Below are 23,949 nucleotides of genomic sequence, written 5' to 3' on the forward strand. Positions count from 1 at the left end.
CGCCCTGGCGCATAGAAGGAGCGCACTGAAAAGCAGCTGCAAGCAGAGAGAGGCGACAGCTTAAAAAGGGCGGGTGCAAGCTCACGGTCACGGTGGCCATGGCCGGCGGCAGGCCCACGGCCGAGGCGGAGTGGCTCGGCGAGCCCCTGCTGCTTATGCTGCCGCCGCTGCGCCTGCGGTGGCCGCCGTCGGGCGCCGAGCAGCTGGTGGCGGCGTGGGGCGCGGTGCGCGCGTCGGCCGTGGCGCCGGCTCTCGCGGCCGCGTCCGCCGCGTGCCTGGCGCTGTCCGCCATGCTGCTCGCCGACGCCGTGCTCATGGCCGCCGCCGCCAGCTTCGCGCGGCGCCGGCGGCGGTACCGCGCCGCCCCGCTCGGCGTCGGCGGCGACGACGAGGAGGAAGACGAGGAGGCCGGCCGTGTCGCCTACCCCATGGTGCTCGTCCAAATCCCCATGTACAACGAGAGGGAGGTACGTACAAAACTACGCGCCTACGTTTTTTTTTTTTTTCGCCTCACGTATACGCCCACTAGTTCGCGCGTGGAAAGTAGTGAACCGTATGTCCGTATGCATATACAGCTGGCGTACGTACGGAAACTCTCTTTATCCCACGGGTGTATATCATATATGTCTTTCTTACATGTTATTTAAATTTTTATTAACAAAATTAATAAAAATAAATTGAATGAGATATATTACTTCATAAATACGTAAATTTAAATTTAAATTGTAAAAAAACTAACAAATATAATTGTGTTGTGGTCGCAGGTGTACAGGCTCTCGATTGGTGCAGCTTGCGGGCTATCGTGGCCGTCGGATAGGCTCATTGTGCAAGTTCTGGATGATTCCACGGATCCAACGGTCAAGGTAAGCTTCAATCTTTGGTTCGGTAGTGGCTCTTCTTTTTGTCAAAAGGCTGAGAAAACGCTGGTGCAGCTAGCATAGGCACAGAAACGGTATCACCGTGCAAAAAGAAAAAAAAAAGGCAGTGCAATTCAGAGCTTACTTTTGGTTGGTTGGTGGAGTTGTTGGTAAGTTCAAAAATGAAATTGGTTTCTTGGAACCCATGGAATGGAAGTGTGGACAGTAGTGAATGGGCAGATTAGATATTGGCATGGTGCCATGGGGCATAGGGTGAAGTGGGATTGGATAGAGTATCTATCTAGGATGATGTACTACATAATGACACTGAGAGAAAGAAATAAAGAGACGATGACAACTGACAAGAGGTCAGGTACCAAGGCCACGTTCGGTTGTAGGTTAGCTATCCGGCGCGCGAAAAACATATTAATAGATTAGTACATGATTAATTAATTATTAGTTATAACAAATTAAAAAATAGATTAATATGATTTTTAAAGCAACTTTTCTAGTAAAAATTTTCGTAAAAAATACACCGTTTAGCACTTCGGAATGCACTCGAAAAAGAGAGAATTTGGGTTAATAAGAGGGGGAGAAGAACTCGGCCTAAGTACATCAAGAAGGTAAGAATTGAATTGTCAGCTGGGCCTATCTCAGTTAGGTAATTTATAGTGCATATACATGATGTATGGTCTCACGCTTCCAATTCAAAGGTTCTCTTCCATGTCGATGTTGGTCATGAGCCTACACCTTCGCCAGGACATGCGAGCCTCATCAAAAACCATCAGAGTAAAGCCTCGTGACATGCATGGAGACAATTGAGCCACATTGGGAAGGTCACGCCTCTGCCTCGTTCCCCGCAACGCAGTGAGGACCCTAACCCTCATTCCTACATCCTGGCATTTCCCAGAGCTCCAGTAGCCATTCAAAACATGCAGCAAGAATGAAAAGAGGAACCTACCTCAGAATAGACTCATCGACCCCGTTGCTCTGGACAGATCAATCGAACCAACGCCATGAGGAGTGAGGAGGAGGATGACCATGTTGGTCCCCACCACCAAAGAGCCTGTTGTGCTAGTCCACGACACCGGAGCCCCTTATCTCATCATTGTTGTGCCGCCAACTAGATCTATAGCCATGGATGAAGAACATAAACCATGTCTCCATCGTACTTGCTCCCTCCTTTGTCAATACCATCTCCGTCGGCGCGACAAACCTTGGCTACCTTGCCCTTGCCATGCTTGAGCCCACCTCTGAATCTGCAACCATGAAGAGAGGAGGGCGGTGCATCGACGATGGTGAGAGGTGGATGGAGAGGTGGTGAGCTGGCGATGGATGGAGGGGCTATGCACCGACGCCTAGTGGTGGATGGGGAATGGAGGAGAAGGAGAGGAAAACTGAGTCAACTGCAAGTGGTAGTAATTATATTAGTTTCTGATTTTTGTAGCGTTTAGTGTAAAGTCTTGCACTCCCATGTGAATTAAAACAATGCCAGAACTGTAATACAAAGTCTCAAGGACCGATATGTGAAACAAAGGGCACTCGCGAAAGTACTTTTCACCGTGGAACACAAGGTGTAGACTTAGCCTACGTGGCACACACTCCTTTGAGACCACTCACAAAGGCACTTTGCGTTGTGAATACACTTAGGGCATGCCCAACGTATCATGTCAAACTCAATATACGTGTGGGCCCAAACAATATGGTACAGTAGGCTTTGACGACAATCGCAATGTTTGTGCGTAGGGATGGAAAATAAGGTGGTGCCCGCTTAAAAAAATCATGGATTGCTAGTTTTTCGTGACTCTATCACTCTAGTCAGAAGCGAGAAGTTTGTTGATACCAATGTGTTAGGAACAATGTGAAATAACATTTGTTTACTTCCTTGTTTCCAGTAGCAGTAGTATGACCTAGTATTTGTTCACTATATTTACAATGGTTGTTACCAGGTAACAGTAAGAAGGCATTTAATTCTTACTAAGTGGTTTTCTACCATATTGTGGATGCCCAGAGTGACCTAGTGTTGATCATTTATGAATGAGGGTGAGCGTGTCCAAGAATCAAATGTGGAGCATAAATTTGTCGGCAGTTGTTATTTGTCATTTGTGTTATGTGTAGTCTCTTACTTGAGCTTGTAGAGAGCTTCTAGAAGGGGGGAAGGGTGCAATCACCTCTATGAGTACATAGATATCGTATAGAGAAAAAAAATACTCTATCCCAGTGAATTTGGCTCAGTTCAACGATTCATCATTAATGTTGTTCCTTTCTATAATATGCTATTAAGTTTACCAGTTGTTCTAAAATATTCCATTGGTGATTCTTTTTATTTTAAAACATTTTTATTTTTACTTTTAAAGTAAATCCTCTTACAACTTATTTTTTGATTTGAACCTTTTGGCCACACCATCTTGCATGGTGTGGCTAAATAACATTGTCATACCAGTATGGATGCCATGATAGCATTATTTAGCCACACCAGTGAGAATTGCGTGACAGAAGAATAACACCACGATAACTCCTCATTGCAAGGCAATGTTATTTCGTGGTGGCTTAGTCAAAATATTTAGATTTGAAAATAAGTTGTGAGAGAGTTTAGTAAAAATAAAAATTCGTCATTGGACAGGTATTGCTCTTATAGACATACAAGGTTAACAATTGATTTATCCATTAGAAGTTTCCAAAAAAAATGGAACATTTTGTGTATCCTCCTCGCACAAAAATATATAGAATATTTTGCCATACAAGGTTAACAATTGATTTTTCCATGACTATTTTTTATAAAATACAATTATATGTTATATACTACATATATAGATTATTTTTTGTGCTATTGTTTTTTAGCTATAATAGATGGACAATTTACCATCCTTGGAAAAGTACCTCTAGGTACCAAAATTTATGCTCAAAACTTTGGTACCTATAGGTACAAAGTAATGAGACGTATCAAATTTTACACTAGGAAATATGATACATTCTGATATTTTCTCAAGAATCGTAAAGTTGCTTTGAACAGATATTACATGTTTGTAGTATAAATAAGTACTTGGACATATTATATCAAGCTATTTAATTGCAGTGCCACTGAATTTTATCTTTCTGCCTTAAGGATAAATCATTTTGTAGTGTATTCTAAATAGGGTCTGGTGGAGCTTGAATGCAAGTGTTGGGGTAATAAAGGCAAGATTGTAAAATATGAGGTGCGAAACAACCGGAAAGGATACAAAGCTGGCGCATTGAAGGAAGGAATGCTGCGTGACTATGTCCAACAGTGTGATTATGTTGCTATATTTGATGCTGATTTCCAACCAGAACCTGACTTTCTCCTGAGAACGATTCCCTATCTTGTGCGCAATCCGCAGATTGGTCTTGTTCAAGCACACTGGGAATTTGGTAAGCCTGAATAGCACTCAAATTGACCTTACTTATGGGTTCATTTGGTTAGCATATGCATATTAGTATTCTCTGACCATGCTATTAAAAAATGAGAAAAATACATTCTGTACCACTTACTTTAGTCCAATTCCACGATTTGCCACTAAATTTGTTCAGTTCTACAATATATCATTGACTTTTGTTTAACTTCTACGATTTACCATCACCGTCCAGTTATTCTCCGCTAGTATGGTTTTTTTTATAATCACTGAAATACCCTTGATCAAAACTTCTAAAATTTGGAGAAAAATCCAAATATCAAATTTTAACTTTTTGGTCAAATTTTAGATGTTCTATTGTTCCACAACAACCTGTATTTGATACAAATCCAAACGTCTTTCAATTAGCTCTGGCCACGGTGCCAAAATGTCTGGGAATACATCAACTGAGTAGTCTTTATACTATTTTTTTGTCTAAACAAGATTAGTTAGATCCCTGGCCATGCGTCGATAAAGTTTGAGTTTGCAAAAAGAAAGGGAAAAAAAAAGAGTAGGCTTTATCTGTCTGATGCATCTCTTGTTCCGATTGACAGGAACTTGCTGACTGGCATTTCGGGACGATTTTGCAGTTAACACCAATGAATGTCTGATGACAAGGATACAGAAGATGACACTGCATTATCACTTCAAAGTAGAGCAGGAAGGAGGTTCATCCACCTTTGCCTTCTTTGGATTCAATGGTACAAGGGAGAAATATCTCAAATACGAATTTGAATTACTCGTGGCTCTACAGGATTAACCTATGTAACTTTCAGGAACTGCTGGGGTTTGGAGAATCTCTGCCCTTGAAGAAGCCGGGGGCTGGAAGGATCGAACCACAGTGGAAGACATGGATTTGGCAGTCAGAGCAGGTCTTAAAGGATGGAAATTTGTCTATGTTTCTGATGTCAAGGTAAGATTGTACTAACATGTTCGTATGGATTCAGTTATCTTGTTAAGTTGCACAGTTTTTTTTTCCAGATCTTATTACATCAGTTGCAAAAGAAATTTAATTTTAAAAAATATCATAACATACAATTAACATTATTTTTGTATGTGCCTTATTTTAATTCATACATGTATTTGTTATTAACATATGGGTCTATTAATCTCATAGTTTTTTTTTTCTTCTCATAATAAGTAGAGTTAGTGAGAACGGTTAATATATTGAATCCACTATTATTTTTTCTTTTAAAAATAGAGTATAGATAAAAAAAACAAGGAGTTGTTGGTTCACTGCCACCACCACAAGCAATGCCTTACAAATGGAATACAGAATCAAAACAGAAAGTAGAAGTAGATGCACTGTCATTTAGCCAATAGTTCCATGTGAAACTGTTTAGAAGCTGTGACAAATATACAAACAAGCAGCTCTGCTTTTATCATACAGTTGATATTGTAGGTTGAGCCTAAGTGCTTTTGGTGTTATGTTTTTTTGGACCTTATGTAAGGGGTTAGGTTAAATACTCTTGTATTTTGTGGGCTGTATACATACCGGTTTGGATGTAGGGGCCGGGTTTTAATCCATTATCTTAAAACAAGTAAATTATTGTGTAAATTATAGGTAAAGAGTGAACTTCCAAGCAATCTGAAGACATATCGTTATCAACAACACAGGTGGACTTGTGGGGCAGCAAATTTATTCCGGAAGGTTGGAGCAGAAATATTACTTACTAAGGTAAGTTTGCTTGTTAGCGATAATCTAGTACTATTATGCATTGAAACAATTTGGTGACGTTTGCCTCATATTCATGAACTCAGGGGTTGATTGTTTGAAAAATACCAAACAACATATTTACAAATAAAAAATAATTTATGAATATAACTTTTATATAATGTGCTTAATGATTTAAAAGTCAATGCTGATAAATAAACTACGATGAAACCCCCAAAGTCAACTCTAAATTTAAGGTGGAAAATTCAAACTTTGTCTTGTAACTATAAGCAGAAACGAAAAGACGAAAATGTCAGTTATTTCCTAATATGTTTTGTAACCACAGCTTGACCATAACATTACTCTTTGTTCCTTTGACATAACAATGTAACATTATCTTATATTCTATTTCTTGAGCAGGAGGTGCCATTTTGGTGGAAGTTTTATTTGCTCTACAGCTTCTTTTTTGTGAGGAAGGTTGTTGCCCATGTGGTACCTTTCATGCTCTACTGTGTAGTGATCCCGTTTTCGGTCCTAATCCCCGAGGTCACTGTTCCTGTATGGGGAGTGGTCTATGTCCCAACAACAATAACACTTCTACATGCCATTAGAAACACAAGGTTTCATGCTTTGCATGTGGAGCTTGTTAACAACACAAATATTTTGCTGCCAGATTGGAATGTTTTATGCTCCTAACTTCTAATTTTACTTTTCAGTTCCATCCACTTCATACCATTCTGGATCCTCTTTGAGAATGTGATGTCGTTTCATCGAACAAAGGCGTTGTTCATTGGCTTGCTGGAGCTGGGGGGTGTGAATGAGTGGGTGGTCACTGAGAAGCTCGGCAACGGCAGCAACACAAAGCCTGTACCTCAAATACTGGAACGGCCTCCATGCAGGTTCTGGGACAGGTAAGAAAGAATGCAAAATTCTCCTCTCTAAGCTCTCTTAATACAAAGATTCGCAGCTCTTCTGTGTATTCCTAAAAAAAAAAGAAAGAATAGAAAATGGCAGTCTCTTTTTTTAGAGGGTCCCTCTCCGGTGCATTCTACTGATAGTATTATACTATCAGTAGAACTAATTTCAGCCATTGATTAAAAGGGTATTTTTATACTTTGTTAATTAATTGATTAGTAGTATTTTGTAATTTTATTTTCTGGCAATAAAGGTCACAATAAAAATATCAATATTACTTGTTTAAATTTCTACTACACCTAATATTATTAGTAGTATAATTTAATCATAGTCGTCCGACAAAATATATCAGTAGCGTCGATTAAATTCTAGTAGAATACACCGAAGACAGACTTTTTTTATACTTCCTCTGTTCCTCATGGCTGAGAGTAATGGATCCGATCATGGTTAAACTGAACTTCTTTTTGAACTGATGGTTAAACTGAAGACATTACTGTTTTGTGATCTTACAGATGGACCATGTCAGAAATTTTGTTCTCTATCTTCCTTTTCTTCTGTGCGACCTACAACTTGGTTTATGGAGACGACTACTATTTCATTTACATATATCTACAGGCTATAGCATATCTTGTTGTTGGCACTGGTTTCTGTGGAACCCAGAGTGCTAACTCGTAGCAGAAAAGAACACTGACTACTGAACTGAAGGAATTGTTCACTGTAGTTGATGCTGCAATAACCTCATCTGTTTGTCTAATTGTTTTGTATGAATGAAGGCAAAAGATCACCTGAAAAAAATAAGAATGGTATGTTGCTTGGTGCCGGAAGGTAGCTGGGGGCGAATTGTAATATGACATTTGTAATTAGTACAAAGATCTACACTTAATTTCATTCATAGGACAACTGTTTGTTGTTGTACTGCATCATTGTGCTGGTTCATGTTGATGCCACCGTTCAGGCTTATGGGAGCTTGTACAATGGAAATAAGTTCAGGATCGTATTGCAAAATGCTCTATATGATTAAAATGCTATAAAATTTCTCTGTTTTTCCTTCAAATAAAAGGATACCTAAATAGGGCGAATGCAATGCCTTGGCATCATCTTTGCTGACCGAACGGATTTGCTAAAATCCTGTAGACAAAAAGCAAAAATATATGTTTAAAATAAAAATTAACAAAAAAATATTTTTGTTTGAAAAAATTATAAAACTAGACCCTAAAAGTCCAACGCCACTAGCTGAGCGATGTATCCGACGACGTGATAAACATCACTTAACAGCTGCAGAAAGTCGTGAGCAAGTTTTACCGATTTTACGGGAGACCCCATTAACAGCTGTGGAACGTTTATCCACTTTTATAGACCGTCTACAAAATCATCCCGTCTCTCCCGCGATCACAAGGGAGACATGCAGGTGGCCCCTATTCCGGTTAAATCACCCATTAGGTGGGTGTTAAGGGTGACGCTTGCAACGGTGGCGAGCACTTTTAGCAGTCTATCCGAGTATATCCAACGAGTATTTGCCACGTCGGATATATTGCCTAGCTTGTTACTGGGAAGTTTAGTTTTGTAATTTTTCCAAACAAAAAATATTTCTTTTAACTTCTAATAAGAAAAATTTACAAACGAAAAAATCGCAATTAATTGTGTGGACTGATTTATGTCCAATTCGTCCGTCAGCCTAGCCTTAGTTCATTCAAAAACGGCCCTAATTTCATTCGAGTTACTGATGGGCCAAATTCGCTGATGACCGTTGGCAAGCCGAATTCATCGACGGGTACGAGTGGGCCTAATTTGTTTCTGTCAGTACATGGGCCGAATTTGTAAAGGAAAATATTGGGCCAAAATTTATGCACGCGAAAAGGTGGGCCAAATGCAGAGACATCGATAACACCGTCCAAATTCGTTCGTGGGCCAAATTCATTCACCGGAATTAGTGGGCCAAATTCACTTGCAGGCCGAATCTGCTGACGAGAATTAAGTGACACTAATTGATTGGTTGGGTCAAATCGTTGATGGGCAGTAGGTGGGCCAAATTCATTTATGGGCTGTACTCGCCGAGGTCGGCCAGGTTCATTTCTAGGCCAAAATCATTGACGGGAAAGAAATAGGCCAAATTCGTTTATGGGCTGAATTCATTGGTGGAAATGAAGTGCGCCAAATTCATATCTGGCCATCGGTGAGTTGGATTTATTGGCAGGAATTACGTGGGCTGAATTTGTTCGGCTCACTGAATTTGTTGATGCGAAATAGGTGTGCCAAATTCTTTAATAGGCCAAATTCATGGACGGGGATTAAGTGGGCCGAGTCCATACGTTTGCTTTCCATGGGTTTAATTCGTTGGAAGAGATGGCCGGAATACATTGATGGGCCATTTGCAGTGAATTAGGATTTTTTTATTTTTTATTTTATTTTTTAAAATATTTACAGAACTAGATTTGCATTCAAAAATATTTTAAATATAACCTCCTCGCACCCAACCAAAAGACATGATACATAAAACGTCCTCTGAAAGTGCGCGTCAGCTGACGTGACAGACGAGGATAGGATCACAGCAACGATTGTTATCGTTAGTTATCCCACCCCCCTCGCACCACCACCACCACCATCACACCCAACACAACGATACAAGTGTTTGAGTTAAAAAAATAACTTATATATGAGTGAGGGTGTTTACTACGATACACCGTAGAGTTAAAATTTAACTGATGATAACGTGGAAGGAATGTGTGTGTTTGCTGTTAAGGAGTTAAAAATTAATTGATGACCCCCACAGATTTTAGTCACCATGAAGGTTTACGGAGTTAAAAATTAACTAACGACAATGCATGTAGCATGGTGTTGTGTGGTGAGTTAAAAATTAACTTAAAAGTGACTGCCCACTTATTGAACAATGTGTTGGTTGTTTAGTTAAAAATTAGCTCGCGTTTACTGGCTTGTATTCGTACTTCGGTACTAAGTTAAAATTTGATTGAAAAGAGTCAAAACTTAACTCACTTTATTCAGGGCACCCCGCAAGTAATTCAAAAAGTTAAAATTTAACTGCATCTTGTATAAGCAGGGTGGTTGCTCTATTGGTGAGTGGTGTGGTGACTAGGTTGGTTGGTGTATGTCACGCACTATGTATTACGTAACACTTAGAGTAATCTGCTTTCCCTCTAGGCCCCGCGGGTAATCTGCTTTCCCTGCCCCCGTCCCCGGTCCCGCGACTCCCAGTGGATACAAAACCAACCCCGTCCCCGGTAGGTCCCCGGCCCCACAAGGGGAACTGCCACCCCTCTTCATATGTAATTCTATCTGTACTTATCTATCCTATAGTGCATAAACTTGATTTACTCATTAGACAAATTCAATGGCTGAAATTATTTGCATCAAATCGGATGGTTCACGGTCCATCTACACTCCTTCTATTTACTGGCTCCCAAAATCACGTGCATTTTCTATCTATCCTCCTTATGTCAAATTTAATACATTAAATCTTGGTCAAATATAGATCCAAAATTTAATGTGTCATAAAAAAGCCGAAGTGAGTATTACAAATACCACCATGTTAGATCTCGGTCAAATCTTTGTTTAATCGTTCGTCGTTTTAAAGTTTTTATGCAAACATAGAATATTATGCATCATTCTTATAGTTCACTTATTAATAATAAATCAAATTCATAAATAAATAATTTATATATATATATATATGTATATATGTATGTATGTATGTATCAACACGAATGAATCAACAATGTCAAATAAAAAAGGATCGAGTATAAAATAAATTTTATAATATATACGTACATAAATTATTTAAATTATAAATATGTGTGTTCAGGTTAACTCGCAGGTGATTGTGGGAGCTATTTTTGACACGGTAGTATTTATACTGCTTCGTTTGGTTTTTTAGGCGCCGCTAAATTTTGGACCTATACAATATCATAAGTCACTCATAAAACAAATAAACAATTTGTTTGGATCCAAATTAAATTATTTAATTAATATATATGCGCATGTATAATCTAATTGTGATAAAATATATTAGAAACTTTCTATGAAATATAAACTTGTATTAGAAACTTTGTATATGTCATGCATAGACATAATAGTTCTATATATTAGAAGTTTCCTATAAAATATAAATTTATACAGTATATAACTCCTACAATTATGCTATATATACACACATACAACACAACCAAGGTGCTGCGTTTGATAATTTCATTGATTTTTTTCCCAAACTGTACTTGCTTGCGTTTTTCTTTAGCCTGGAACTCAAATAAAAAATTGATGTTAGAAAAGACAGTGAAACCATTGAGTTATATGAATTTAATATTATTTTAAAATTAAATAAACTTGATATTTAGAAAAGGTGGAGTTATGTGAAACATGTGGTCACTTTTGTTACATTTATTATAAATCTGATGATTATAGTATGTTATAATTAGGTGAGTGACATTTGTTATAAATCCAATAATTATAGTACATTATAAATAATTCTGGTATCTCATGACATATATTATTTAGTAGCAAATAATACTATAGCTATATTTTCCATGACCACACGTAGGGAGTTATTCGTGTTACTCTTGCTAATAATCACTCATGCTAAATTATATTTCATAATTGAGCACTTTGTATTTAAAAATAATACCTTAAACACTACTCTTTTATAATATATTATCGAATATATTATGACACCGTAGTGTCAGCAGCACATTACTAGTTTTAAAGATAATTATCCATTCTCAAACTTAATTTGATATTAGAAGACATAGGTGGGGCCGAGCCGTGGGGTCTCAGGCCTTCCGGCCAACTATAGCGAGGGGCGCGTGTCGTGGGAGATGGAATTGAGAGGAGGGAGCGAGCGAAGCGGGGGCGGATTCCATGGCGCCCCGCAGAGATCGAGCGGAAGGCCAGCCATGGCCGCTCCACGTACTCTCACCCTCTCTCCGCCCTCCACTGCCTTCTACACATCCGCTCCTCCCTCTCCACTCCCCAGCTTTTGCACCCACCACCACATTCCCACGAGACGGCCGGCGACGACGAAGGGGTACTACGGTCCGACGATCGACCACGGGAGGGAGCGCGACCGTGAGCGCCGGCCGGCCGGGGAAGAGATATGAGCTCGTCTGCTTCCGGCTACTGATCATCCTCCGAGCACCGGCGAAATGGTAATGTCGCCTCCCGTTCGCGTTAACTTGAGCGATGCGCTCGGTGATGACAATGTGTTGCTCGTCTCGTTTGACCATTGTCTCATTGACATGCTTTCCCTCGTATGCTTCTCGCTTGTAGAATTCTTTAACATGAAAGTTAGTTCATGTTTTTCCCGGCGCAAATATTTTTAGAGAGTTTTTTAATTAAAAAGATCATTCATAGAGGATTACTATCTTTCAAACTAGGTCAAAGGACGCAATTTTTTAGCACACGGGCGGATGTCCACCCGTTGCTTGCATGTTATCTAAATAGTCATCAACAAATATGACAAAATTTGATAAGATAGATTAATATAAGTTATATCACTTCACAAACATGCAACTTTAAATTCAACTTCTACATGTGGTAACAAAAATAATTATGAAGGTGTGTATACTAGTTTTTAGTTTATTTTTGTTTTTTTGTTACAACTAGTAGAAGTTGAATTAAACTTGCATGTTTGTGGAGTGATATAACTCACATTAATCTATCTTATCAAAAAAATTTATATTTTTTATGACTATTTAGATGACATGCAAACACACGGGTGAATATCCACCCGTGTGCTTAAAACAGTTTCCCCTAAGTGAAACCCCGTTGTTTGATAAACTTTCGAACTGGTGATGGCTGGAGTCATTGATGATTTGAGATATCCAAATTTCTATTGTAGGGGACGAAAGTTAATATTATAGTAGGTTCTCATGTTTGGGCTGAAGACCCTGAAATTGCCTGGGTCGATGGAGAAGTTGTTAAAATCAAGGGCGAAGAGGCTGAGATCCAAGCAACCAATGGAAAGAAGGTAGTATTCTGACTAAGGCCCTCTTCGGTTTGGAGGAATTTTATAAGAATTTTGGAGGAATTAAACTGTTTTCTCTGAAATTCTTGTAAAATTCCTGTGATCCAAAAAAGCCCTAACATTAGTCTGGTAGCTTTGCTTTTGGACCTTCAGTTTTGATGTACTGCTACTTATGGTTGTGCTCAAATTTTTAGATCACCGCGAATTTGTCGAAACTCTATCCCAAAGATATGGAAGCAGCTGCAGGTGGAGTTGATGATATGACAAAGTTGTCCTATCTCCATGAACCAGGAGTTTTGCAGAATTTGGCAACAAGATATGAACTTAATGAAATATATGTATGTCATTCTTCAGTGCCGTTTTCTACATGATCATTTACTGTAGACATGCCATTATTTCAGTTATACTATATGACCTATATCTTAACATTCTGACAGACATACACGGGAAACATTCTCATTGCTGTCAATCCTTTCCAAAGATTGCCACATCTGTATGATCCACATATGATGCAACAGTACAAGGGAGCACCATTTGGAGAGTTAAGTCCACACGTTTTTGCTGTGGCAGATGTTGCATACAGGTAAAAAATAAGTCAGGTGGTAATTGATTCAGTGTTTCTAACTTTCTATAAAACATGGGCCAGGGTCTCACTTCTGTCCTTTACTCGATACAGAGCAATGATTAATGAAGGGAGAAGCAACTCTATTCTTGTAAGCGGTGAGAGTGGTGCGGGTAAAACAGAAACAACAAAAATGCTTATGAGATATCTTGCCTATTTGGGTGGCCGAGCTGCTACCGAAGGAAGAACAGTAGAGCAACAAGTTCTAGAAGTAAGAAATAGAATGCTTAGCCTTGGAAGGCCATTGTATTATTAGGTTGGTATACTCCAATTGAACTTTTGGTGTATTCTTATCTCTGCAGTCAAATCCAGTTCTTGAAGCTTTTGGCAATGCCAAAACTGTCAGAAACAACAATTCTAGGTAGGGGAGATATAATACAACTATCTCAATTATAAATATTACTTGCATTTCTTCAAATTTTGGAGGTATATACATGTCCCAATATCATTTTCCCCATAATTTCTGCAGTCGATTTGGTAAGTTTGTTGAGATTCAGTTTGATAAGCAAGGGAGGATCTCAGGTGCTGCTGTTAGAACTTACTTGCTAGAAAGGTCACGGGTATGCCAAATTTCTGATCCTGAACGCAACTACCACTGCTTTTATCTCCTCTGTTCTGCACCACAGGAGGTAATGATGTCTATTCTCTTTGAATACTTCTCATCCTCGGATCTCTGGTGTTATTGTGCTAATCAATAACACAAACAATCTCCTATGACAATTTCAGGAGGTTGAAAAGTACAAATTAGGAAATCCTAAGACTTTTCATTATCTTAATCAATCAAATTGCTACGAGTTGGTTGGGGTTAGTGACGCTCATGAATACTTGGCTACTAGAAGAGCAATGGATATTGTTGGCATCAGTACTCAGGAACAGGTAGCTCAATTATCTCCATGTGCTCTTTGATTTGATCAATGGCTAAATAAACTGAATTTGTTTTCCTCACTTCTCTGCAATTTAATTTGTTTTCAGGATGCTATTTTCAGGGTTGTTGCTGCTATCCTTCATATTGGTAACATTGAATTTGCCAAGGGCAAAGAAGTTGATTCCTCTGTTTTGAAAGATGACAAATCTAAGTTCCATCTGGACACAACTGCAGAGCTTCTTATGTAACTACTGCATTTTTTCTGTCATATATATTTGATGACATTTCGATGTGCATGCTTTAACATTTGTTGAAATGCATTCCATGTCAGGTGTGATCCTGGAGCCCTGGGAGATGCTCTTTGTAAGCGTGTCATGGTAACACCAGAGGAGGTTATAAAAAGGAGTCTCGACCCTTACAATGCAACTGTCAGCAGGGATGGTCTGGCAAAGACAATATATTCCCGCTTGTTTGACTGGTAATATAATTACTCTTTTGTACTTTAATAGATATACTCCATAGCAAGCCCTAGGAAGCTAGGACTAATGAAATATACAAAAGAACCCTGAAGACATATTTCCAACCCTACCATTATTTTTCAGGCTTGTTGACAAAATAAATAGCTCCATTGGACAAGATGCTAACTCTAAATCTCTTATTGGTGTCCTGGACATCTATGGTTTTGAGAGCTTCAAGTTAAACAGGTATCCTTAACTGTAGTTTGTTGTTGTATTGAAACTTACCAAGTATTTTTCTGCAAACTAATAAATCATACTTTGTTTTTGCAGTTTCGAACAATTCTGTATTAACTATACAAATGAAAAATTGCAACAACATTTCAATCAGGTACACTTGTTCAAATGGAATGGTTTGCTTACATGAAACTCTCTTTCTCAGAATAGCATATATTTAAATGAAAGGAGCCTATGTGTTATTTTCCAGCATGTTTTCAAGATGGAACAAGAGGAGTATACCAAAGAACAAATTGATTGGAGCTATATTGAGTTTGTCGATAATCAGGATGTTCTTGACCTTATTGAGAAGGTATGCACCAGTAGTATATTCAGAATGTAAAATTTATGTGTTCCCCTAATTAATTGCTTCCTGACATAGTATGAAATCAACCACTCCACACGAAGGATATCTAGATTTGATTTGTCTAATTCCATCTAAAGTTCATTCATATTGAACATCTCAAAATGGTAAACATATAAATTGAATACAAGGTGAAACATTTTGTTTCCATTTATTCTTACTTGAGAAGATCACATTAATTCTGAGAGTTTAATCCCATCTAAAGTTCATTCATACTGAACATCTCAAAATGCTGAGCGTATAAATTGAATACAAGGTGAACAATTCAGTTTCTATTTATTCTTACTTGAGAAGATCACAATTACCAAAGAAGCCCATGATTTTAGAAGAATCTACAATTATTTTGTTTTAGAACTAAGTTGTATATCCAATCATTCTGTGATGTATTCTCACTTGCTTATTTTCCAAGTATTTGCTGAATTTGTCAATAAATGATGGTGAGTTTGTTTTAATTGCCCATTTACAGAAACCTGGTGGTGTTATTGCACTTCTAGATGAGGCATGGTAAGCTTAACATTTTGGGGGGGTGGGGGGGTGGGGGTTGTTTTTGCTGTCTAATTGGTTTTGTTTCAAATAAATGCTATAGAAAATGACCATGTTTTCTATGATTGTTTTGCATATAGTATGTTTCCCAAGTCAACACATGAGACCTTTTCCCAGAAGCTGTACCAGACTTTTCAAAAGCACAAACGGTTTGTCAAACCAAAGCTATCTCGCACAGATTTTACAATCTGTCACTACGCTGGAGAGGTTAGATTTTAGAGTTTTTTTCTCATCCTTGAGGAAAGTATTATGAGGTATCACTCTTTTCTATGTAAAATTTGGTTGATGCTTTCTATGTAAAATTTGGTACCTTCTAGCATCAACTAAATTTTACATAGAAAACAGTGGTATCTCTTGATGGATAGTAAAATTGCTCTAGATTTTATCATCAAACTCAATTTCCATAGTGCCAGTTCTAGTTTTAACCGGTATTTATGCTTCCGTTATTCAGGTGTTGTATCAATCTGACCAATTCCTTGACAAAAACAAAGACTATGTTGTGGCAGAGCACCAGGAGTTACTAAGCGCTTCTAAATGCTCGTTTATCTCAGGATTATTTCCTCCTCTACCAGAGGAAACATCCAAATCCTCCAAGTTCTCTTCAATTGGTGCTCGCTTCAAGGTTTTCCCATCTTTACATCTGTTCTGCCATTCCTTTTTGGCCTATCATTTTCCAGTTTTTAGCCAGTTTGCTATTACGTATCACTAATTGCCAACCTGTGGTTTTCACATGGCAGCAACAACTTCAAGCTCTTATGGAAACACTAAACTCTACAGAACCTCATTATATCAGATGTGTCAAGCCAAATAATGTGCTAAAACCGGCAATTTTTGAGAATGTCAATGTCATGCAACAGTTGCGCTGTGGTGTAAGTGCTTCTAAACTATGATTTATTATGTCAATGTGTACTTCAAATCTCCAAACCACATGGTGGCTATGTTGGAGTACATCTACACGACAAAGCTGTTCCACTAATTTGCATGATATGTCTCATTAGGGTGTACTTGAGGCAATCAGGATCAGCTGTGCAGGTTATCCTACACGTCGCACATTTTATGAGTTTTTGCATCGGTTTGGAATACTTGCTCAAGAGGCCCTTGAAGGAAAGTAAGTTCATTGAAGCTCTTCAGACTCCATATTTGTAGTGTATTATCTGAGACTGAACTAAGTTCGTTGATGCTATGAAAGTGATATGACACTGACCTTTTCATCATGTTTCACTAGTTGTGATGAAAAGGTTGCATGCAAGAGGATTCTTGAAAAGAAGGGTCTTGTGGGATTTCAGGTAATCAACACAAATTCTGCTCCATCGGCCTTGTGTTGGTAATTTGGTATTCAAGGCTCTGTCTTTGAAATTTGTGATCTTGCACCCAGTTACTAGGTTGGGCTAACAAAAGTCTGTCAGAGAGATAGTTCACGAAATTGATTTATCCCTCCGTTTCGTATTGTAAGACTTTTTGGCTATGCCTAGATTCATCTATTGATCAATGTATAATGTATATTGTTTGTATACATATATAGATTCATTAGCATTCATATGAATCTAGACAATACTAGAAAATCCACCATTGTGAAATGGTGGTAGTACTTGTTTAATGGCATGCCAGTGCGAATTATGAGCGAAAAGAGATATAAATGCAAGATCATGATAACTGTGCTGCATTAGGTCTTTGAGCTATTTTAGATCTACTAAGTCTGATTCATATTTCTCAGATAGGTAAAACAAAAGTTTTTCTAAGAGCTGGCCAGATGGCCGAGTTAGACGCTAGGAGAACTGAAGTACTCGGTGCTGCGGCAAAAACAATTCAAGGGAAAATACGGACACATATCATGCGGAAGAAGTTTATTTCTTTGAGGAAGGCATCTGTATGTGTTCAGGCAATATGGAGAGGTCAGTTTTTGCTTGTGCTTTACTGTAGATATGTTCTATTTTGTTTTGCTAAAATTACCTGTATGATGCTTTGTGTTGCAGGAAGATTGGCTTGTAAACTCTATGATCAAATGCGAAGGGAAGCGGCTGCCATCAAAATTCAGAAAAGCCAACGTAGGCATCAGGCTAGGAGGTCCTATAAACACCTAAATGCTTCAGTTCTTGTAGTGCAAACGGCATTGAGAGCGATGGCAGCAAGAAATACATTCAGATATAAGAAGCGATCTAAGGCAGCAGTTAAAATTCAGGTGGTTTTCAATTGCTAGTAATCACTAATAAAATGATTAAGTAATGCACAATGTTTCTAAATAAGACAGCTCATTCCTATGCTTTCTGTTACAGGCCCGTTATAGGTGCCATACAGCTCATGTGTACCATAAGAAGTTAAAATGTGCAGCCATTGTTGCACAATGTAGATGGAGAGGAAAGATTGCAAGGAAGGAACTCAGAAAACTTAAAATGGTATTCTCATTATCCCAGTCATTCCACTACTAACCTATAGTAGTACAATGGCCTTTTCTCCTATGATGGATTTGGATTATGTATCATTCTTATATAAATAATAGAGAAATATTCTTCTCACTAAATGCACTGCAATTTATCTTCTCTGCAGGAAGCTAGAGAAACAGGTGCACTGAAGGAAGCAAAGGATAAACTTGAAAAGAAAGTGGAAGAACTTACATGGCGTGTGCAGTTAGAGAAGAGAATGAGGGTACAGTGTTCTATTATGTACATATTTTCGACTCCATAGATACTTCTAAAGAATAAAATGTATTAAATCATAGTTTCATCTTCTGTAGTTTTCATATATGCATTTAGATATTTGCATACTACCTATTATTTGAATAGTTTCACACAAATCATTTCACATGCATACAGACAGATTTGGAAGAAGCAAAAGCCCAGGAGATATCAAAACTGCAGAGCTCTATGGAAGCCCTGCAGGCCAAATTGGATGGTACAAGTGCAATGCTTGTCAAGGAAAGAGAAGTTGCTAGAGCTATTGAGGAAGCACCTCCTGTAGTGCAGCAAACCGAGGTTCTAGTCCAGGACACTGAAAAAGTTGATTCCTTGACAGCAGAGGTGGAAGAACTTAAGGTATCTAAGAAATTGTTGTACTTAATGTTTTACTCACCTGGTGATTTTATATTACTAGATATCATCACATGATCTTAGCAGTTGTATACCTACATGATTAAACATTTCCACTCAAACGTGTGATATACAACTTTATTTCGATGTAGACCTCACTACAATCAGAAAAACAAAGAGCGGATGATATAGAAAGAAAACGCTCTGAAGAAGAACAAGCAAATGAAGAAAAACAAAAGAAACTTGAAGAAACTGAAGTAAAAATGCGTCAATTCCAGGAATACCTCAGAAGGTGAAGCCTTTCACTGTTAATAATTGTCTTCTCCTATTGTTAATGGGTTTGTGTCCTTGTGCACTTGTACTCCATACATTGCCCTTTAGGCCTAAGTACATTCACATGTTGCTTTTTGCTAACACACCCAGATTTCCCTACAGCTGCAGTTTTTGGAGACTGGTACTATGTAGAAGCCATTCTAATAAATTCGCTTTACCTGTGGCAGGCTTAACTTATTTAAGGATTTTTTGGGTTTTTCATTAGGTCTTATAGTAAACACAAACATAAAGGCTTACATTCCTGTACCTCTCTCATAGCAGACTTTGGAAGTATAGTATTCATATGAAATGTACTGTATGTTTGTCCCTCATAAAATTTTCATCTCATTGCTCATGACTGCATGTTCTCATGTAGGTTAGAGGAGAAACTCTCTAATGTAGAATCTGAGAATAAAGTCCTCCGTCAGCAAGCTGTGTCAATGGCTCCAAGTAAAATTTTGTCAGGTCGTTCCAAGTCCATATTACAGGTGAGAAAATGAGTATAATTCTGTTTTTAGATATTTTGTTCCCTCTTGATGATACTTCAATTGTTTATACTGCTTATTTGTTTTCTAGAGGAACACGGAAAGTGGTAATGTATCAACCGGCGATTCGAAAACAGCTCCAGTGAGTAGACAAACACTATATATTTGGTCAGCAGTTATATAATCAAGCTATTAGAAAGTTCATAAAAGTAATGCTTTTTTAAAAAAATCTTAATTGTTTCAGGAGTCTAATAATGTGGCCTCTCCTAAAAAGGAATTTGACATTGATGATAAGCCACAGAAATCTCTTAATGAAAAGCAGCAGGTGTGTCCTTAGTTTTTCTCTTATTCTTGGATTATTTAAATAGGTCCTTCGTATCCATGTCACTCTGTGCCATTAACATATCAATCTCTGCAGGAAAACCAAGATCTATTAATTAGGTGCATTGCTCAGCATTTGGGGTTTGCTGTAAATAGACCAGTCGCTGCTTGCATCATATACAAGTGCCTTCTCCACTGGAGATCATTTGAAGTAGAGAGGACAAGTGTTTTTGATCGCATTATTCAGACCATTGGCCATGCTATTGAGGTTATAACCTTATTCTACAACTCTGTTATCATTATCCAGAATGATGCTGACTCATCGTTTTCTGTGTTTTATGTAGACACAGGACAACAACGAAGTCTTAGCATATTGGCTCTCAAATGCTTCAACACTTCTGCTGTTGCTTCAAAGGACGCTGAAGGCAAGTGGATCAACAGGGATGGCCCCACAACGACGGAGATCATCATCTGCTACTCTTTTTGGAAGGATGACCCAGGTACTCAGTGTTTTAAATCTTCTGTAACAGAAGCTTTATACTCCCTCCGTTATACAATGTAAGTCTTTCTAGCATTGCCTAGATTCATATGGATGCTAATGAATCTAGACGCATATATAAATTATATACATTCATTCATAAATGAATTTAGGCAAGGCTATAAAGACTTACAATATGAAATGGAGGTAGTAATAATTACTGTAATAATAACTATTTTATTTCCAGAGCTTTAGAGGAACCCCGCAAGGTGTAAATCTTTCTCTAATAAATGGAAGCATGGTTAGTGGAGTAGAGACACTAAGACAAGTCGAAGCCAAGTACCCTGCTTTATTGTTCAAGCAGCAACTTACAGCATATGTGGAAAAGATCTACGGAATGATCCGGGATAATTTGAAGAAAGAGATCTCTCCTTTGCTTGGTTTGTGCATTCAGGTATGTGGTTTCTAGAGAATGATATTAATTTACTGGATTTACTTCTATCCGTGGAATGGTGAATACATGATATTCTCTAATTGATGTCTATTTGCAATACTCCCCACTGATACAAATACTATAGGCCCCAAGAACATCAAGAGCAAGCTTAATGAAAGGATCTTCACGTTCAAACACAAATACAGCTGCACAACAAGCTCTGATTGCTCACTGGCAAGGGATTGTAAAGAGCCTTGGAAATTTCTTGAACATGCTGAAATTGAATAATGTTAGTAAAACGTTAATTGTTGAAACATAGTTTTTTCTAAATCATTACAGTATATTCAATAGTTATGCAAACACCAGCCATATGAATATGCATGCTTGTTCAATGCGATTAAAACTACAATTAACACACCCTGCTCATGTATAATTGCTGCAGGTTCCTCCATTTTTGGTACGAAAGGTATTCACCCAAATATTCTCATTCATCAACGTACAACTTTTCAACAGGTAAATTTTATTTATAGCAAGTTGAAATGCAGATATTTGATCCTGGGGTCCTGGCCTGTGAAACAGTAGAAATGCTTGACCAAGCTCCATTTGATTGCCATATCTGCAGTCTGCTATTGAGAAGGGAGTGTTGTTCATTCAGTAATGGTGAGTATGTAAAAGCGGGATTAGCTGAACTCGAGCATTGGTGTTATCGAGCTACCGATGAGGTGAGTATAGTTATTATCGTGACTGTCTTCTAGATTTAAATATTTAATATACCTCTCTGAAACCAAAGAAAGTATTTATAAGTAACCAGTTTTTGCTTGGAGTATCTTACGTAGAACTCTAATATGAAATTAGGCTCTTGCATCACAATCTGTTGTCCATTTGGCTGTGCTCATTTAGCTGGGTTGGTCAAATTCAAGGCCAGCCAATTTTATTAAGATTTGGAAGAAAAATGTTACAAATTACAATTACATATTGACATCGATAGGAGGCTGTCGAAACCAGATTAGCATCTCTAGATTAGAAGCTACTACTCATGTGATCGAAATAAGCGCTTCCTTTCATATCATTATCTTGTTTCTAGCCCTTCAAAATGTTGAGCCGACATTTGTGTTTGCATTGTTCTTTACTCAAAAGCATGTTCTAATATGTAATGCCTTTGTTCCAAAATATAAGCATTTTTAGGTTTTTTAGTAAATACTAACGTGAGATCAAGATACATTTTAAGTCACTTCAGTGGTCAACTTTTCAATTTTGATTTGATTGGTTTCCCTTTCCAAACACCTGATTGACTCTAGAATCATCGGAAGCTTACATTTTGTAATAGATGGAGTATATGTTTTAGTTGAAACACATTCTATGTTACTGAAACAAAACATCATGGCTGGTTGCGAGTATAAATATTGATTTCTTATCTAGTTCTTTCCTATTTGCAGTATGCAGGTTCAGCCTGGGATGAACTAAAACATATTAGACAAGCTATTGGTTTCCTGGTAACTATTTTCTCCTAAAACATGTGTTGTGTACGGCTTTTTTCTTCTTACACCAATATTTAGGTTATTTTTGCTAAAATATATTTTATGATCAAATACAAGACTATGATTGATACATGATTTCTGAACATCCTATTGTTTTCCTTGAAATTAAGGTTTTGACTTTGAGGACATAAAGTTAGATCTTTAACATTTGGGATATGAGAACTTATATAAAGAAGTATAGATAAGTAGATTGTTGTACTGCAAATTGCCAAATCAAGTGTACTGGTCTCTCACATCTATCTTCTCTATCAGGTGATTCATCAAAAGCCAAAGAAAACATTGGATGAAATAAGTCACGACCTTTGTCCAGTAAGTGAAATATAACCAAGCGATTCATTAATTCCTTCATTCGGAAAGTTAGATTTTGGAATTAATTCACAACCATATATCATTATGCTTAGGTACTTAGTATACAACAACTATACAGGATCAGTACTATGTACTGGGATGACAAGTATGGAACACATAGTGTGTCCCCAGAGGTATGCTTCACATGACATCACATTATCCCATTTGATTCCACTTGATAAGATCTGACTGCATATGGTTTGTCATATTAGGTTATATCAAACATGAGAGTATTAATGACTGAAGACTCTAACAATCCTGTGAGCAATTCATTTCTTCTGGACGATGACTCAAGGTTACTATTTATGATCCTTTCAATTGTTCATAGTATGCTAACTAATCCAAAAAGGCATATTGTTCTAACTAGTTTGAACTTAATGCAGTATACCGTTCTCTGTCGATGACATATCCAAATCAATGGAGCAGATTGACATTTCTGATATCGAACCACCTCCACTCATTCGGGAGAACTCAGGCTTTGTATTTTTGTTGCCTCCCCCTGAATAAATAGCTGGCGTACACAATGCAAGACTTGGCCCATGAAATGCATTTCCTTAGCCAGAAATGTGCAGCTTATGCAAAGTGTGAGGTGTTACTAGTTTCCATTTCCCAATGAGCGAGATACGGAGATTCCTCGTTTGCAATATCTTGATACAGGTCGATGTAAAAGAAGCAGAGATGCAAGCATACCTAGAATCAGCTTCTATGCTTTGTTTTTTTAAATCTTCATCTTTATTTTTATCTGTTCTTCTAAAGTTCAGAATGGTTAGACACTAGTTCATATCAAACTAGTTTAGAAAAATTTAGCAGAATCAGCGAAGATTCATTCGCTCCTTAGGTAATTGTAGAGTATTTTTGAGGTCTGCAAGTGATGTGCAATAGGATATTTCTTTTCCTCTTTCGGTCATTGGTTACCCACTTTGTACTTATCATGTGTATACCAATATATTACTACATTGAATTGCAGTTGATGATTCTTTGTTGTATGAGTTTATGCTTGGTTTGTCTTGATATGTTGAAGTAATTCTAGAATGTGAACAAATAAAATGGAATAAGGACATTATCCTTTTTCTACAATC

At 37.8% G+C, this 23,949-nt stretch overlaps 2 protein-coding genes across 2 annotated transcripts; both read left to right on the plus strand.

Annotated features, from left to right (window-relative positions):
* Window positions 1-31: 31 nt before the first annotated feature.
* Window positions 32-7,787, plus strand: LOC102707320 (probable glucomannan 4-beta-mannosyltransferase 3). Its single transcript, XM_006656747.3, has 9 exons — window positions 32-467; window positions 765-863; window positions 3,995-4,247; window positions 4,858-4,968; window positions 5,044-5,180; window positions 5,832-5,945; window positions 6,342-6,541; window positions 6,638-6,832; window positions 7,349-7,787. The coding sequence occupies exons 1-9, from the start codon at window positions 99-101 to the stop codon at window positions 7,509-7,511; spliced, it is 1,641 nt and encodes a 546-aa protein (XP_006656810.2). The 5' UTR covers window positions 32-98; the 3' UTR covers window positions 7,512-7,787.
* Window positions 7,788-11,831: 4,044 nt separating this feature from the next.
* On the plus strand, window positions 11,832-23,861 carry LOC102707596 (myosin-11-like). The gene is made up of 39 exons (XM_015838775.1): window positions 11,832-11,989; window positions 12,682-12,810; window positions 13,002-13,145; window positions 13,245-13,390; window positions 13,484-13,640; window positions 13,732-13,790; window positions 13,899-14,058; window positions 14,156-14,305; window positions 14,402-14,538; window positions 14,626-14,772; window positions 14,897-14,998; window positions 15,083-15,140; window positions 15,237-15,338; window positions 15,856-15,893; window positions 16,013-16,139; window positions 16,384-16,554; window positions 16,670-16,801; window positions 16,931-17,040; window positions 17,158-17,218; window positions 17,647-17,824; window positions 17,906-18,111; window positions 18,206-18,325; window positions 18,477-18,575; window positions 18,743-18,961; window positions 19,108-19,247; window positions 19,644-19,755; window positions 19,844-19,894; window positions 19,997-20,077; window positions 20,171-20,341; window positions 20,418-20,573; window positions 20,799-21,005; window positions 21,130-21,273; window positions 21,427-21,497; window positions 21,607-21,706; window positions 22,421-22,477; window positions 22,775-22,831; window positions 22,924-23,004; window positions 23,083-23,165; window positions 23,254-23,861. Exons 1-39 carry the CDS (start codon window positions 11,987-11,989, stop codon window positions 23,375-23,377), a joined length of 4,590 nt encoding a protein of 1,529 aa, XP_015694261.1. The 5' UTR covers window positions 11,832-11,986; the 3' UTR covers window positions 23,378-23,861.
* Window positions 23,862-23,949: the final 88 nt, after the last annotated feature.

Source organism: Oryza brachyantha, chromosome 6 (assembly GCF_000231095.2).
Source record: "Oryza brachyantha chromosome 6, ObraRS2, whole genome shotgun sequence".
NCBI classification, from domain to species: Eukaryota; Viridiplantae; Streptophyta; class Magnoliopsida; order Poales; family Poaceae; genus Oryza; species Oryza brachyantha.

Excerpts from the sequence above, each read along its gene's own strand:
- LOC102707320 (XM_006656747.3), top strand. The coding sequence starts at position 99 with ATGGCCGGCGGCAGGCCCACGGCCGAGGCGGAGTGGCTCGGCGAGCCC. Across the intron at positions 4,969-5,043 it reads TGCCTTCTTTGGATTCAATG|GAACTGCTGGGGTTTGGAGA; the intron begins GTACAAGGGAGA and ends TGTAACTTTCAG. Across the intron at positions 5,946-6,341 it reads CAGAAATATTACTTACTAAG|GAGGTGCCATTTTGGTGGAA; the intron begins GTAAGTTTGCTT and ends TTTCTTGAGCAG.
- LOC102707596 (XM_015838775.1), top strand. Across the intron at positions 15,141-15,236 it reads TGCAACAACATTTCAATCAG|CATGTTTTCAAGATGGAACA; the intron begins GTACACTTGTTC and ends GTTATTTTCCAG. Across the intron at positions 16,555-16,669 it reads CAATTGGTGCTCGCTTCAAG|CAACAACTTCAAGCTCTTAT; the intron begins GTTTTCCCATCT and ends TTCACATGGCAG.